Here is a 13,694-nt window from a genome sequence, read left to right on the forward strand (position 1 = left end):
GAGGACAATGTGTGGTGTGAGGTGGTTTGATCGAGTAAGTAACGTAAGGGTAAGAGAGATGTGTGGAAATAAAAAGAGCGTGGTTGAGAGAGCAGAAGAGGGTGTTTTGAAATGGTTTGGGCACATGGAGAGAATGAGTGAGGAAAGATTGACCAAGAGGATATATGTGTCGGAGGTGGAGAGAACGAGGAGAAGTGGGAGAACAAATTGGAGGTGGAAAGATGGAGTGAAAAAGATTTTGTGTGATCGGGGCCTGAACATGCAGGAGGGTGAAAGGAGGGCAAGGAATAGAGTGAATTGGATCGATGTGGTATACCGGGGTTGATGTGCTGTCAGTGGATTGAATCAGGGCATGTGAAGCGTCTGGGGTAAACCATGTAAAGTTGTGTGGGGCCTGGATGTGGAAAGGGAGCTGTGGTTTCGGGCATTATTGCATGACAGCTAGAGACTGAGTGTTAATGAATGTGGCCTTTGTTGTCTTTTCCTAGTGCTACCTCGCACACATGAGGGGGGAGGGGGATGGTATTCCATGTGTGGCGAGGTGGCGATGGGAATGAATAAAGGCAGACAGTGTGAATTGTGTGCATGGGTATATATGTATGTGTCTGTGTGTGTATATGTATGTGTACATTGAGATGTATAGGTATGTATATTTGCATGTTTGGACGTGTATGGATATACATTGTGTATGGGGGTGGGTTGGGCCATTTCTTTCGTCTGTTTCCTTGCGCTACCTCGCAAATGTGGGAGACAGCGACAAAGCAAAATAAATAAATAAATAAATAAATGTATGTAAGTAGGAGAGATGTACAGAGAGCGTTATTGGATTATGTGTTAATTGATAGGCACGTGAAAGAGAGACTTTTGGATGTTGATGTGCTGAGAGGTGCAACTGGAGGGATGTCTGATCATTATCTTGTAGAGGCGAAGGTGAAGATTTGTAGAGGTTTTCAGAAAAGAAGAGAGAATGTTGGGGTGAAGAGAGTGGTGAGAGTAAGGGAACTTGGGAAGGAGACTTGTGTGAGGAAGTACTAGGAGAGAATGAGTACAGAATGGAAAAAGGTGAGAACAAAGGACATAAGGGGAGTGGGGGAGGAATGGGATGTATTTAGGGAAGCAGTGATGGCTTGTGCAAAAGATGCTTGTGGCATGAGAAGCGTGGGAGGTGGGCAGATTAGAAAGGGTAGTGAGTGGTGGGATGAAGAAGTAAGATTGTTAGTGAAAGAGAAGAGAGAGGCATTTGGACGATTTTTGCAGGGAAATAATGCAAATGAGTGGGAGATGTATAAAAGAAAGAGGCAGGAGTTCAAGAGAAAAGTGCAAGAGGTGAAAAAGAGGACAAATGAGAGTTGGGGTGAGAGAGTATCATCACATTTTAGGGAGAATAAAAAGATGTTTTGGAAGGAGGTAAATAAAGTGCGTAAGACAAGGGAATCAATGGGAACCAGTGAAGGGGGCTAATGGGGAGGTGATAACAAGTAGTGGTGATGTGAGAAGGAGATGGAGTGAGTATTTTGAAGGTTTGTTGAATGTGTTTGATGATAGAGTGGCAGATAACGGGTGTTTTGGTCGAGGTGGTGTGCATAGTGAGAGGGTTAGGGAGAATGATTTGGTAAACAGAGAAGAGGTAGTAAAAGCTTTGCAGAAGATGAAAGCCGGCAAGGCAGCGGGTTTGGATGGTATTGCAGTGGAATTTATTAAAAAAGGGTGGGGTGACTGTATTGTTGACTGGTTGGTAAGGTTACTTAATGTATGTATGACTCATGGTGAGGTGCCTGAGGATTGACGGAATGCTTGCATAGTGCCTTTGTACAAAGGCAAAGGGGATAAAAGTGAGTGCTCAAATTACAGAGGTATAAGTTTGTTGAGTATTCCTGGGAAATTATATGGGAGGGCATTGCTTGAGAGGGTGAAGGCATATACAGAGCATCAAATTGGGGAAGAGCAGTGTGGTTTCAGAAGTGGTAGAGGATGTGTGGATCAGGTGTTTGCTTTGAAGAATGTATGTGAGGAATACTTAGAAAAGCAAATGGATTTGTATGTAGCATTTATGGATCTGGAGAAGGCATATGATAGAGTTGATAGAGATGCTCTGTGGAAGGTATTAAGAATATATGGTGTGGGAGGCAAGTTGTTAGAAGCAGTGAAAAGTTTTTATCGAGGATATAAGGCATGTGTACGTGTAGGAAGAGAGAAAAGTGATTGGTTCTCAGTGAATGTAGGTTTGCGGCAGGGGTGTGTGATGTCTCCATGGTTGTTTAATTTGTTTATGGATGGGTTGTTAGGGAGGTGAATGCAAGAGTTTTGGAAAGAGGGGCAAGTATGAAGTCTGTTGGGGATGAGAGAGCTTGGGAAATGAGTCAGTTTTTGTTCGCTGATGATACAGCGCTGGTGGCTGATTCATATGAGAAACTGCAGAAGCTGGTGACTGAGTTTGGTAAAGTGTGTGAAAGAAGAAAGCTGAGAGTAAATGTGAATAAGAGCAAGGTTATTAGGTAAAGTAGGGTTGAGGGACAAGTCAATTGGGAGGTAAGTTTGAAAGGAGAAATACTGGAGGAAGTGAAGTGTTTTAGATATCTGGGAGTGGATTTGGCAGCAGATGGAACCATGGAAGCGGAAGTAAATCATAGGGTGGGGGAGGGGGCGAAAGTTCTGGGAGCGTTGAAGAATGTGTGGAAGTCGAGAAGTTTGAAGGAATAGTGGTTCCAACAATGTTATATGGTTGTGAGGCGTGGGCTATAGATAGAGTTGTGCAGAGGAGGGTGGATGTGCTGGAAATGAGATGTGTGAGGACAATATGTGGTGTGAGGTGGTTTGATCGAGTAAGTAATAATAGGGTAAGAGAGATGTGTGGTAATGAAAAAGAGTGTTGTTGAGAGAGCAGAAGAGGGTGTTTTGAAATGGTTTGGTCACATGGAGAGAATGAGTGAGGAAACTTTCACCAAGAAAGAGAATGAGTGAGGAAAGATTGACCAAGAGGATATATGTATCAGAGGTGGAGGGAATGAGGAGAAGTGGGAGACCAAATTGGAGGTGGAAAGATGGAGTGAAAAAGATTTTGAGTGATCGGGGCCTGAATATGCAGGAGGGTGAAAGGCGTGTAAGGAATAGAGTGAATTGGAACAATGTGGTATACCGGGGTGGACATGCTGTCAATGGATTGAAAGAGGGCATGTGAAGTGTCTGGGGCAAACCATGGAAAGTTTTGTGGGGCCTGGATGTGGAAAGGGAGTTGTGGTTTTGGTGCATTATTACATGACAGCTAGAGACTGAGTGTGAACAAATGTGGCCTTTGTTGTCTTTTCGTAGCGCTACCTTGCACACATGAGGGGGTAGGGGTTTTTTATTTCATGTGTGGTAGGGTGGCGATGGGAATGAATAAGGGCAGACAGTATGAATTATGTACATGTGTATATATGTATATGTCTGTGTTTGTATATATATGTATACGTTGAGATGTATAGGTATGTATATTTGCGTGTGTGGACGTGTATGTATATGCATGTGTGTGTGGGTGGGTTGGGCCATTCTTTCAAGTTTCCTTGCGCTACCTCGCTAACGCGGGAGACAGCGACAGAGCAAAATAAATGAATGATAAATAGTAATGCACGTGTATGAGTAGGGAGAGAGGAAAGTGATTTGTTCTCAGTGAATGTTAGTTTGTTGCAGGGGTGCGTGATGTCTCCATGATTGTTTAATTTGTTTATGGATTGGGTGGTTTGGGAGGTGAATGCAAGAGTTTTAGAGAGAGGGGCAAGTCTGTTGTGGATGAGAGGGCTTGGGAAGTGTCATTTGTTGTTCACTGATGATACAGCACTGGTGGTTAAGAGAAACTGCAGAGGTTGGTGACTGAGTTTGGTAAAGTGTATGAAAGAAGAAAGTTGAGAGTAAATATGAATAAAAGGAAGGTTATTAGGTTCAGTAGGGTTGAGGGACAAGAGAATTGGGAGGTAAGTTTGAGTGGAGAAAAACTGGAGGATGTGAAGTGTTTTAGTGATATGGGAGTGGACTTGATAGCGGATGGAATCATGGAAGTGGAAGTGAGTCACAGGGTGGGGTTGGAGGCGAAGGTTCTGGGAGCATTGAAGAATGTGTGGAAGGTGAGAACGTTATTCGGAGAGCAAAAATTGGTATGTTTAAAGGAATAGTGGTTCCACCAATGTTATATGGTTGTGAGGCATGGGCTATAGATAGGGTTGTGTGGAGAAGGGTGGATGTGTTAGAAATGAAATGTTTGAGGACAATATGTGGTGTGAGGTGGTTTGATCAAGTAAAGAAGTAATGATACTCTTTTTCACCTCTTGCACCTTTCTCTTCACCTCTTGCCACTTTCTTTTATACATCTCCCAGTCATTTGTACTAATCCTTGCAGCAGTTGTCCAAGTGCCTCTCTTTTCTCTTTCACTAACAATCTTACTTCTTCATCCCACCATTCACTACCCTTTTGTAATATGCCCAACTCCCACCTTTCTCATGCCACATGCATCTTTTGTCCAAATCATCACTGCTTCCTTAAGTACATCCCATTCCTCCCCCATTTCCCTTATGTCATTTGCTCTCACCTTTTGGCATTCTGCACTGAATCTCACCTGGTACTTCCTCACACAAGTCAGCATCAGGGAAGGTAGCGCAAGGAAACAGATGAAGAATGTCCCAATCACCCACATACACATATATGTACTTAAATGTCCACACACGCACATAGACATACATGTACATTTCAGTGTGTACACACACATATACATACACAGACATAAACATATATACACATGTACGTATTCATACTTGCTGCCTTTATCCATTCCTGTCGCCATCCCTCCATACATGAAATAGCTTCCCCCCCTCCAGCGAGGTAGCGCCAGGAAAAGACTAGTAAGGCCACGTACATTCACACTCATTCTCTATGTGTCATGTGTAATGCACCTAAACCATAGCTCCCTTTCCACATCCAGGACCCACACACCTTTCCATGGTTTACCCCAGATGCTTCACATGCCTTGGTTCAATCCATATAGCATGTCAACCCTGGTATTCACTCTATTCCTTGCACAACTTTCACCCTCCTGTATGTTCATGCTACGAGAGCTCAAAATATTTTTTCCTCCATCTTCCGCCTCCAATTTGGTCTTCCTCTACTCCTTGTTCCCTCCACCTCTGACATGTATATCCTGTTTGCCAATCTGTCCTCACTTATTCTCTCCATGTGTCCAAGCCATTTCAACACACCCTCTTCTGCTCTCTCAACCACACTCTTTCTATTACCACACATCTCTCTTACCCTTTCATTACTTATTTGATCAAAGCACCTCACACCACATATTGTCCTCAAACATTTCATTTCCAACACATCCCTCCACCACATAATCCTATCTATATCCCATGCCTCACAGCCATATAACATTGTTGAAACCACCACTCCTTCTGACATACCCCTTTTTGCTCTCCAAGATTATTCTCACCTCCCATACATTCTTCAATGCTCCCAGCACCTTTACCCCTTCACCCACCCTGTGACTCACTTCTGCTTCCCTGGTTCCATCTGCTATTAAGTCCACTCCCAGATATCTAAAACACTTCACCTCCAGTTTTTCTCCATTCAAATTTTAGAAATTGAAATACACAAATAATGAATATTTTTTTCATACTTGATTGTTATTTCCTGTATCACCAAGGTTGTGCCAGAAACAGACAAAGAAAGGTCACATATGCTCACACTCAGTCTCTAGCTGTCATGTTTAATGCATTGAAGCCATAGCTCCCTATCCATATCCAGTCTCAACAGACCTTTCCATGGTTTCACCTGAATGCTTCACATTCCCTGGTTCATTCCATTGACAACACCTTTACCCTAGTATATCACATTGTTCAAATTCACTCTATTCATTGCATGCCTTTCACCTTCCTTCATGTTCAGGACCCGTAAACTGAAAATCTTTTACACTCCATCCTTCCAGCTCCAGTTTTGTCTTCCCATCCTCTTTGTTTCTTTCCTCTTCTGACACCTATTTGTCAACCTTTCCTCATTCATTCTCTCCATATATTCAAACCATCTCAGCATACCATCTTCTGCTCTCTCAACCACACACTTTTTATTACCACATCCCTTTCATTACTCACTCAATCAAACCACCTCACCACTTATCGTCCTTAAACATTTCAAGTCCAATACATCCACCTTCCTCTGCACAGCCTTATTTATACCCCATTCCCCGCATCCATATAATGTTGGAACTGCTATTCCTTCAAACGTACCCATATTTTACTCTCCAAGATAACAATCTCTCTTTTCACATATTATTCAACATTCCTAGAACCTTCACCTTATCCCCCTCCCTTTGACTTACTTCCACTTCCTTAGTTACATTCACTGCCCTGTCCACTCCTATGTATCCAAAATACTTCACTTCTTCCAACTTTTCTCATTTGAGACTTACACCCCAACTTGTTCCTCAACCCTGCTAAAGTTAATGACCTTTCTTTTATTCACATTCACTCTCAACTTTTTCCTTACACACACTTCCAGACTGTCACCAGCTTTTGCAGTTTCTTACTCAAATCTACCACCAATACTGTATCATCAGCAAACAACTGACTCACTTCTCATACCCTCTCATTTTGTACCGACTTCACATTCATTCCTCTCTCGAAGACTTGCTTTTACCTCCCCCACCAATCCATCCATAAACAAATTGAACAACTATGGTAACATCACACAACCCTGCTGCTGACTAATATTCACTTGAAACTCTCACTCTCCTATCTTCCTATTTGTACACAAGCCTTACACCCTTGATAAGAACTTCTCTGCTTCTAGCAGCTTTCTTCCCACACTGTATATTCTTAAGTCCTCCCACAAAGCATCTCTATGAACCCTGTCATATACCTATTCCAGATCCATAAATGCCACATACTAATGCATATGTTTTTCTAAGTATTTCTCACCCATGTACTTAAGAGCAAACATCTGATCCACACAGCCCCTACCTGAAACCACACTGCATCTCCCCAATCTGATGCTCTGTACATGCCTGTACCCTCTTGGTCAATACCCTCCCATCCAACTTACCAGGTATACTCAACAAACTTGTACCTCAGTATTTTGAACATTCATCCTTATCCCCTTTTATTTTACACAGTGGCACTATGCATGCATCCTGCCAATCCTCAGGCAACTCACCATCATCCATAGATACATTGAAAATCCTCAGCAACCAATCAACACAGTCATCTCCTTTCTTAATAATTTCAACTGCAATACCTTCCAATCCAGCTGCCTTGCTGCATTTCTTCTTACATAAGGCTTTCATCATCTCTTTTCTTATAACCAAATTATTCTCCATGACTCTCGCACTTTGCATACTACCCTACCTAAACATCCTACATCTGCCACTCTGTCATCAAACACATTTAACAGTCATTCAGAACACTCACTTCATCTCCTCACTTCACCACTACCTATTATCACTTCCCCTTTTGTCCAGTTCACTGATGTTCCCATTTGTTCTCTTGTCTTTCACACATTATTTATTTCCTTTCAAAACATACTTAATGTTAACTGATAGTCACTAACCCCCACTCTTATTTGTCATCTCTTTCAACCCTTGCACCTTCCTTTTGACATCCAGGCTCCTGCTACTGTCTCTTTTGCATCTCCCAGTCATTTGCATTCCTTCCCTGTAAATGCCTCTCTTTTCTCTTTCATTAGCAAATTTACTTATTCGTCCCACCACTCACTACCCTTTCTAAATGGCCACCTTTCACATGCCACATGCATCCCTTGTACATGCCATCACATCTTCCCAGTATACCACCCATTCATCACCCATTCCCATGCTTTTCTAAGCTTAGGTACCCTCACCACTTGCTTCTTCATGATATTATTTTCTCTAATCCTAAAACCTTCACAAATCTTCAAACTTGCCACCACAAGATAGTGATGAGACATCCCACTAACTTACCCTTTCCGCACATTTACATCTAAAAGTCTCTCTTTTACATATCTATCAATTGATATGTAGTCTAATAATGCCTTCTCACCATCTCTCCTACTTGCATATATATACTTGTGTATATCTTTTTGAACCAGGTATTACCCATCACCAGTCTTTTTTCAGCATGCAACTTCACAAACTATTCAACATTTCATTCATAGCACTGAATATCCCAGGTGCCTTAATTATACCCTCAACTGCTGCATTACTGACCTTCACAGTTAAATACCTGGTCTCTAACATCAAAACTGCTGATGCAGAAACTCAGCTGCCCCCAAAACACTTGCCTCTTATGATCTTTCTTCTCATAGCTAGATTGCATAAATGCTGATAAAATACCCATCTCTCAGCATCCACTTTCAGTTTTACCCACATCAATCTAGAATTTACTTCCTACTCTGCGTCCACTTTCAGTTTTACCCACATCAATCTAGAAGTTACTTCCTAACGCTTTATCACATTTCGACATCATTCTCATTCACTTGATCCCATGCATATCTTTAACTCTTATGCAAGTTCAGGCCCCAACCTCTCAAAACTTTTTTCATTCCATCCTTCTATCTCCAGTTTGGTCTCACCCTTCACCTTTTCCTTTCCATGTCAGACAAATATATCCTCTTTGTCAACCTCTCACTCATTTTCTCCATATGTCCAGATTATTTCAGCACACCTTCTTCAACTCTCATAACACCACTTTTTTTTTATTACCACACACATCTCTTACCCTTTTTTTACCCACTCAATCAAATCACTTCACACCACTTATCCTGAAACATTCCATTTCCAATACATGCACCCTCCTACACACATCTTCATCTATAGCCCATGCTTCACATCCATGCAACATCATTGGGACTACTGTACCTTCATGCATACCCATTTTCACCCTCCCAGCTTTTGACCTTTTTTTCCACACATTACTCAATGCTTCAAGAACCTTCACTGCCTCACTTACCCTATGACACTCCTGCTACTGTGTCCAATGCAAGGTATCAAAAGCGCTTCACATCCTCCTAATTTTCTCCATTCAAACTCACACTTCAACAAACTTGTCAACCTTCCCTGTTAAACCTGATAACCTTGCTCTTATTCACATTTACTCTCAGCTTCCTCCATTTCACACTCCCCCAAACTCAGTCACCAACTTCTGCAGTTTCCCACTCAAATCCAACACCAGTGCTGTGTCATTTGCAAACAACAATTAACACTTTGCAGCCTTCCTACCCCCTATGGAATGCAGTTTGCCTCTTTGAAGATCCTTTTATTGGACTTCTTCACCACTCCATCTATAGACAAGTTAAACAGCCATGGTAATATCATACATCTATCCAAAGACCATACTTCACTTAAAACCACTCACTCTCCTCTCTTCCTACTTGTGTACACACTTTACACTTTAAAGCAAAGCTTGTCACTGTTTCCAGTAGTTTTCCTACCACACCATATTTCATAAGACCTTTTACGAAACATTTTAATAAACCCTATCATCTGCTTTCTCCAGATCCATAAATGCCTTATACATATCCTTCTGTTTCTCAGAGTATTTCTCTTTCACATTCTTCAAGGCAAACACCTGATCCACATATTCTCCTGAAATTACATTGTTCCTTCCCAGTCCGATGATCTGTACATGCCCCCACTATCTCAATCTCCACTTTCCCATGTGATTGACTTAGCAAACTTATACTTCTGTTGGTTTAATGCTAACCTTTATCCATCCATCTATCTATCTATATTTCTGATGCCCATTCTTTCCAGGAACTCCCATCATGGGGAAAAGCCAAGATGAAAGAGTATCCAGTTTTCCTTGTCCACACATGACTCTCTCGCATACACCATTCCATGCATTTTTCCATCATTTTTCTCCCTCCAATACTCTTCCACTCTTATTTCCCCATATCACAGGTGGTCTTCTTTTCACACCATCCCCATTAATCATACTGTCATGCACTTTCCTTTGAAACTACCCATCTTGCATTCTTTCTACATGCCCAAACCACCTCAAAGTATTACATTTCACCTTATCCACCAGTTCCTTCCCTTTGCATTTCCTGCCATACAAAATCTCGAATGCACTATCTCTGCTTTTTTCATTTCCTCTAGTCAAGCCACAGGGTTCTTTCAAATAGCTCATTATTTCAGCCTGGTTTCTTGATATATGTGACTTATTCCATGTCCATGTTTTGGCTGCATAGATTAGGGTCAGGAGGACTATTTTGTCCTTCAACTGTTTCTTTATTTTCACACTTACATGTTTACCCTTCATTATTCTGTTAAGGGGCCTAGTGACTCTTATACCCTGTACTGCTTTCCCTGTTATCCCTTCTTCCATGTCGCCAAACTTACTGAAGATAGCTAGTAAATAATCAAATTCTGTTGCCTCTTCCAGTCATTTTGCCCATGTATCTTTAACATTGTTTAGTACACTTTCTTCTTTCAGTCTCCTTAGGGCTTTGCAAAATCTATACTTTCACTCTGTTTCCATTCAGACACCATTACTTTACATTTACTCATAATTAACTTGTTGCCTAAGCTCACACACATTATAAAACACACTTACAACCTTCTGCAACTCCTCTTCACTCTCAGCAAACATCACGGTATCATCTGCAGACATGTTTGTCACTAACCACCATACCTCACCATTGCACTCCATCTCTGAACCCCCTTTATCTAGTTTTGCTTTCATCTCTCTTATCACTCTATTCATATATAAGTTAAAAAGCCACATTGACATCACACAGCCCTGCCTCACACCTACGTGCATATCTAAACTTTTGCTTGTCTCACATAGGAGGATCCTCCAAAGGTCTAAGCAGTACCATTGAGGATTCTACCAACTTTCTTTATGGTTTGAATGGTTGCCTCAAGCCATGTGTGGAGCTTCCATTCTTCAAAGGGTCATGTAAATGAGAACTGTAGGGAAGAGGAGCTCATGTCCATACACTTCAATGTTAAGGAAATGTGGGTTCCCTGATACTTTATTTCCCATAATATCCTAGATCCAGGGAGCATAATTTTTCTGTGAACAACATCGTAATACTTCGTAGTCATATAAAAAACTTTCCCTTTATATATTGCTAAGCTGTTTTTCACATTTTTCCTCCTGTCAAGGAGTATGCAGTGCATGGGTTGATTTCATTTTAATATTGGTAATCCATGACAGTAGAAGTAAACTTAGGAAGAGAGACATTCATCTGCATCTTCTCAGTAGGGGGTAACCCAGGTGTGGATCTTGTCAATTTCAAGCAAATGCCCTTTTATGATATATGCCTCTTAGATGTCTGATTAGGGCAGTGGCTAAACATTTGCATTGGTTATGGTTTGGAACTCTTGGAAGTAGCATTATGTCTATTCTCAGGTAAGTCTTGTGGAGAAAGTTCTCCATAACTGTTTAGTTTATCATGGTATAGTGCCTTTGGTAGCATCAGACAGAGAGAAATTTTTGGTCCTGAGCTTCTTTAGTGGTGCAGTTCCACTTGGCTGATATTGCAAGTATTCCTACACTATATTCAACTTAGGATGAGGAGTTCAGCATCAAAGTGCTGAATGTTTAGAGTTAGCAGATATGGATTTTGTGTGTGTGTTTGTTTGACACTGTTGCAGCCCAAAATTTGGGGAATATGGGACAATGACTTGCTTCACAATTTTTTGTATGTTTACCCAGAGACAATGTTAGTTAGCTGTCGAACCTTGTCCACCGTTCTGCAGAGATTTAGATCCTTGTAGGATTTTTGAAGCTCTCTTTAGAATTTTAGCCTTCTTTGAAATAGGTAAAGACTTTGTTTCTTACAAGAGCACTGTTGGGTCTGTCATTGGCTTTAAGATTACTGTAATGTGTTTGGGACCTACCTGGGGTAGCTTCTCCTTTTGTTCTTCTTGAAGAGACCTCTACCTCTCTCTTGCAGCTGAAGTTGGGATAGGCAGGCATTGTTATTGGTGTTGTTACAACCAGGAAATTTCTGGCAGTATATCTCATTTTTTTGATAACATGTTAAGATCTTTTCAACCCAGTGATTTGGTAAGGTGAAACATATGTCTTTGAAGACCACTGTAAAAGAATTTCATGTCTTATATCTGGTTGATTAATTCAAGAGATCTATAGAGATTTGCAAGGATAACCTTTTCTATGGTCCAGCAAGGTAGTTTGAAACCCCTCTCTGAGGAAGCATTTAATTTTGAACTAAAACACTGGTTTGTCACCTAAGCCAGGCTTATATGTGAAAGCCTGGATGCCAGAATACTACTTTTACTCCAGCCTTTGTGAGGTAGATTTTCCTGAAAGAGTTTTACTGAGGTCATTAACAATGTTTCTTACTTATTTCCAACAATACCTTGGTTAAAAAGTACAGAATTAATATTTTGAGCATTAGACAGTGGATTGATGATGTGCCACATGATAACCTTAAGTTGCATTCATGGCTGTCTTTTCTCTTGGTGCAGAAGTTTTTCTCATCCTCCACCTCCATGCTCCTATGCTTTCATAACTTGTGGGACAAACCAATACTGGAAGAAAAGTGAATTTTGAAGAATGAGCCTGAGCAAACTTTTTTATTGTTTTAGTCTGCTCTTCCTTCAACCTCTCTTTCAAAAAACCTTTCTCTTAACAGATGATAGTTACCATTGAATTGATGTCCCTCTTCCAAAGAAGTATGAGGTAGATGGCTTGTTCAGCCATACAGCCAGAGGGATGATAATGTCATCAGCAGGTGGTGCATTCTAATTGGATTGGAGTATATCTGGAGAAAGCTATGATTGCTGTTGCCAAATGGTAGTTAGTGATGGGTGAGAGGCATTAATTTCACATAAGGGTAGATGGGTGAGTGGCTTTTAATGCCCTTTAGATCATGAAGTTTTATTCATAGCTTGTGGGATATAGGTTTGTAGAGAGTGTTTTCATTCTTTTAAAACTCACTTTTTTCAACTTTGATGTATTAGTTTTGAATGTTTGTCTAAGAAATTGATTATTATGACAGTAGCATCACAGTAACTACTTTTCAGTTTTCATCTCTGGATGATTAGAATTACTTTAACACACATTTATTTTCTTCTAGGTTTCGTTCAACATTTCTGTCTCAAGGAGGAGGATGTCATCCAAGTGAAGTGTTCCGTAGCTTCAGGGGGCGGGACCCATCTCCTGATGCTCTTCATGTTCTGTGTGGGCTTAACCAAATCAAGTAGAAAAAGCAGCAGAAGAACTGAATGAAATAGATTGTGAATCTTGCCAAAAACATGTAGTTGTGCTTCACAGGGATTTTGATTATCTCAGGAAGTCTTTCAGAAGCATTGTTTTAACTTATTCCTTTTGTTAAATCATTCATATATCTTAAACTAATGTTATGACATAAAAGATTACATGTATGCACCGAAAATGATTTGTTTTTGTAGAGGCATTAGTTTTTTTGGACAACATCTATACTGTATTAAATGAAATAGATGACTATGATCTCTTAGTTTATTGTATGATTATCATAGAGAAGAAACTGTAACTTGAATGCAAGTTTAATCAGGATGAATGTGTTTTGGAAAAGAGAATTGGAGTATGAAATGAAATTTGATGGACAAGAGGAGAGTTTATGAGTATTCAGATACTAGATATTATTTTCAAAAATGATAGTGGAATAGAAGCTGAAGTATCAACATGTTGAAAGACGGGTAAAATCTTTTGACTGAATAAAGAGTAAAAGAAGGAAAACTACTATG

The 13,694-nt window shown here is 40.6% G+C and overlaps 1 protein-coding gene across 1 annotated transcript in view; it reads left to right on the top strand.

Moving 5' to 3' along the window:
- LOC139760211 (uncharacterized) overlaps positions 1 to 13,444 on the top strand; it is a 543,167-nt gene extending 529,723 nt beyond the window's left edge. The window contains exon 13 of the mRNA XM_071683146.1: positions 13,046 to 13,444. Within this exon, the coding sequence (XP_071539247.1) occupies positions 13,046 to 13,172 (127 nt within the window). The 3' untranslated portion in view covers positions 13,173 to 13,444. The remainder of the gene's footprint in view (positions 1 to 13,045) is intronic.
- Positions 13,445 to 13,694: the final 250 nt, after the last annotated feature.

Source organism: Panulirus ornatus, chromosome 35, assembly GCF_036320965.1.
Source record: "Panulirus ornatus isolate Po-2019 chromosome 35, ASM3632096v1, whole genome shotgun sequence".
Taxonomy (NCBI): domain Eukaryota; kingdom Metazoa; phylum Arthropoda; class Malacostraca; order Decapoda; family Palinuridae; genus Panulirus; species Panulirus ornatus.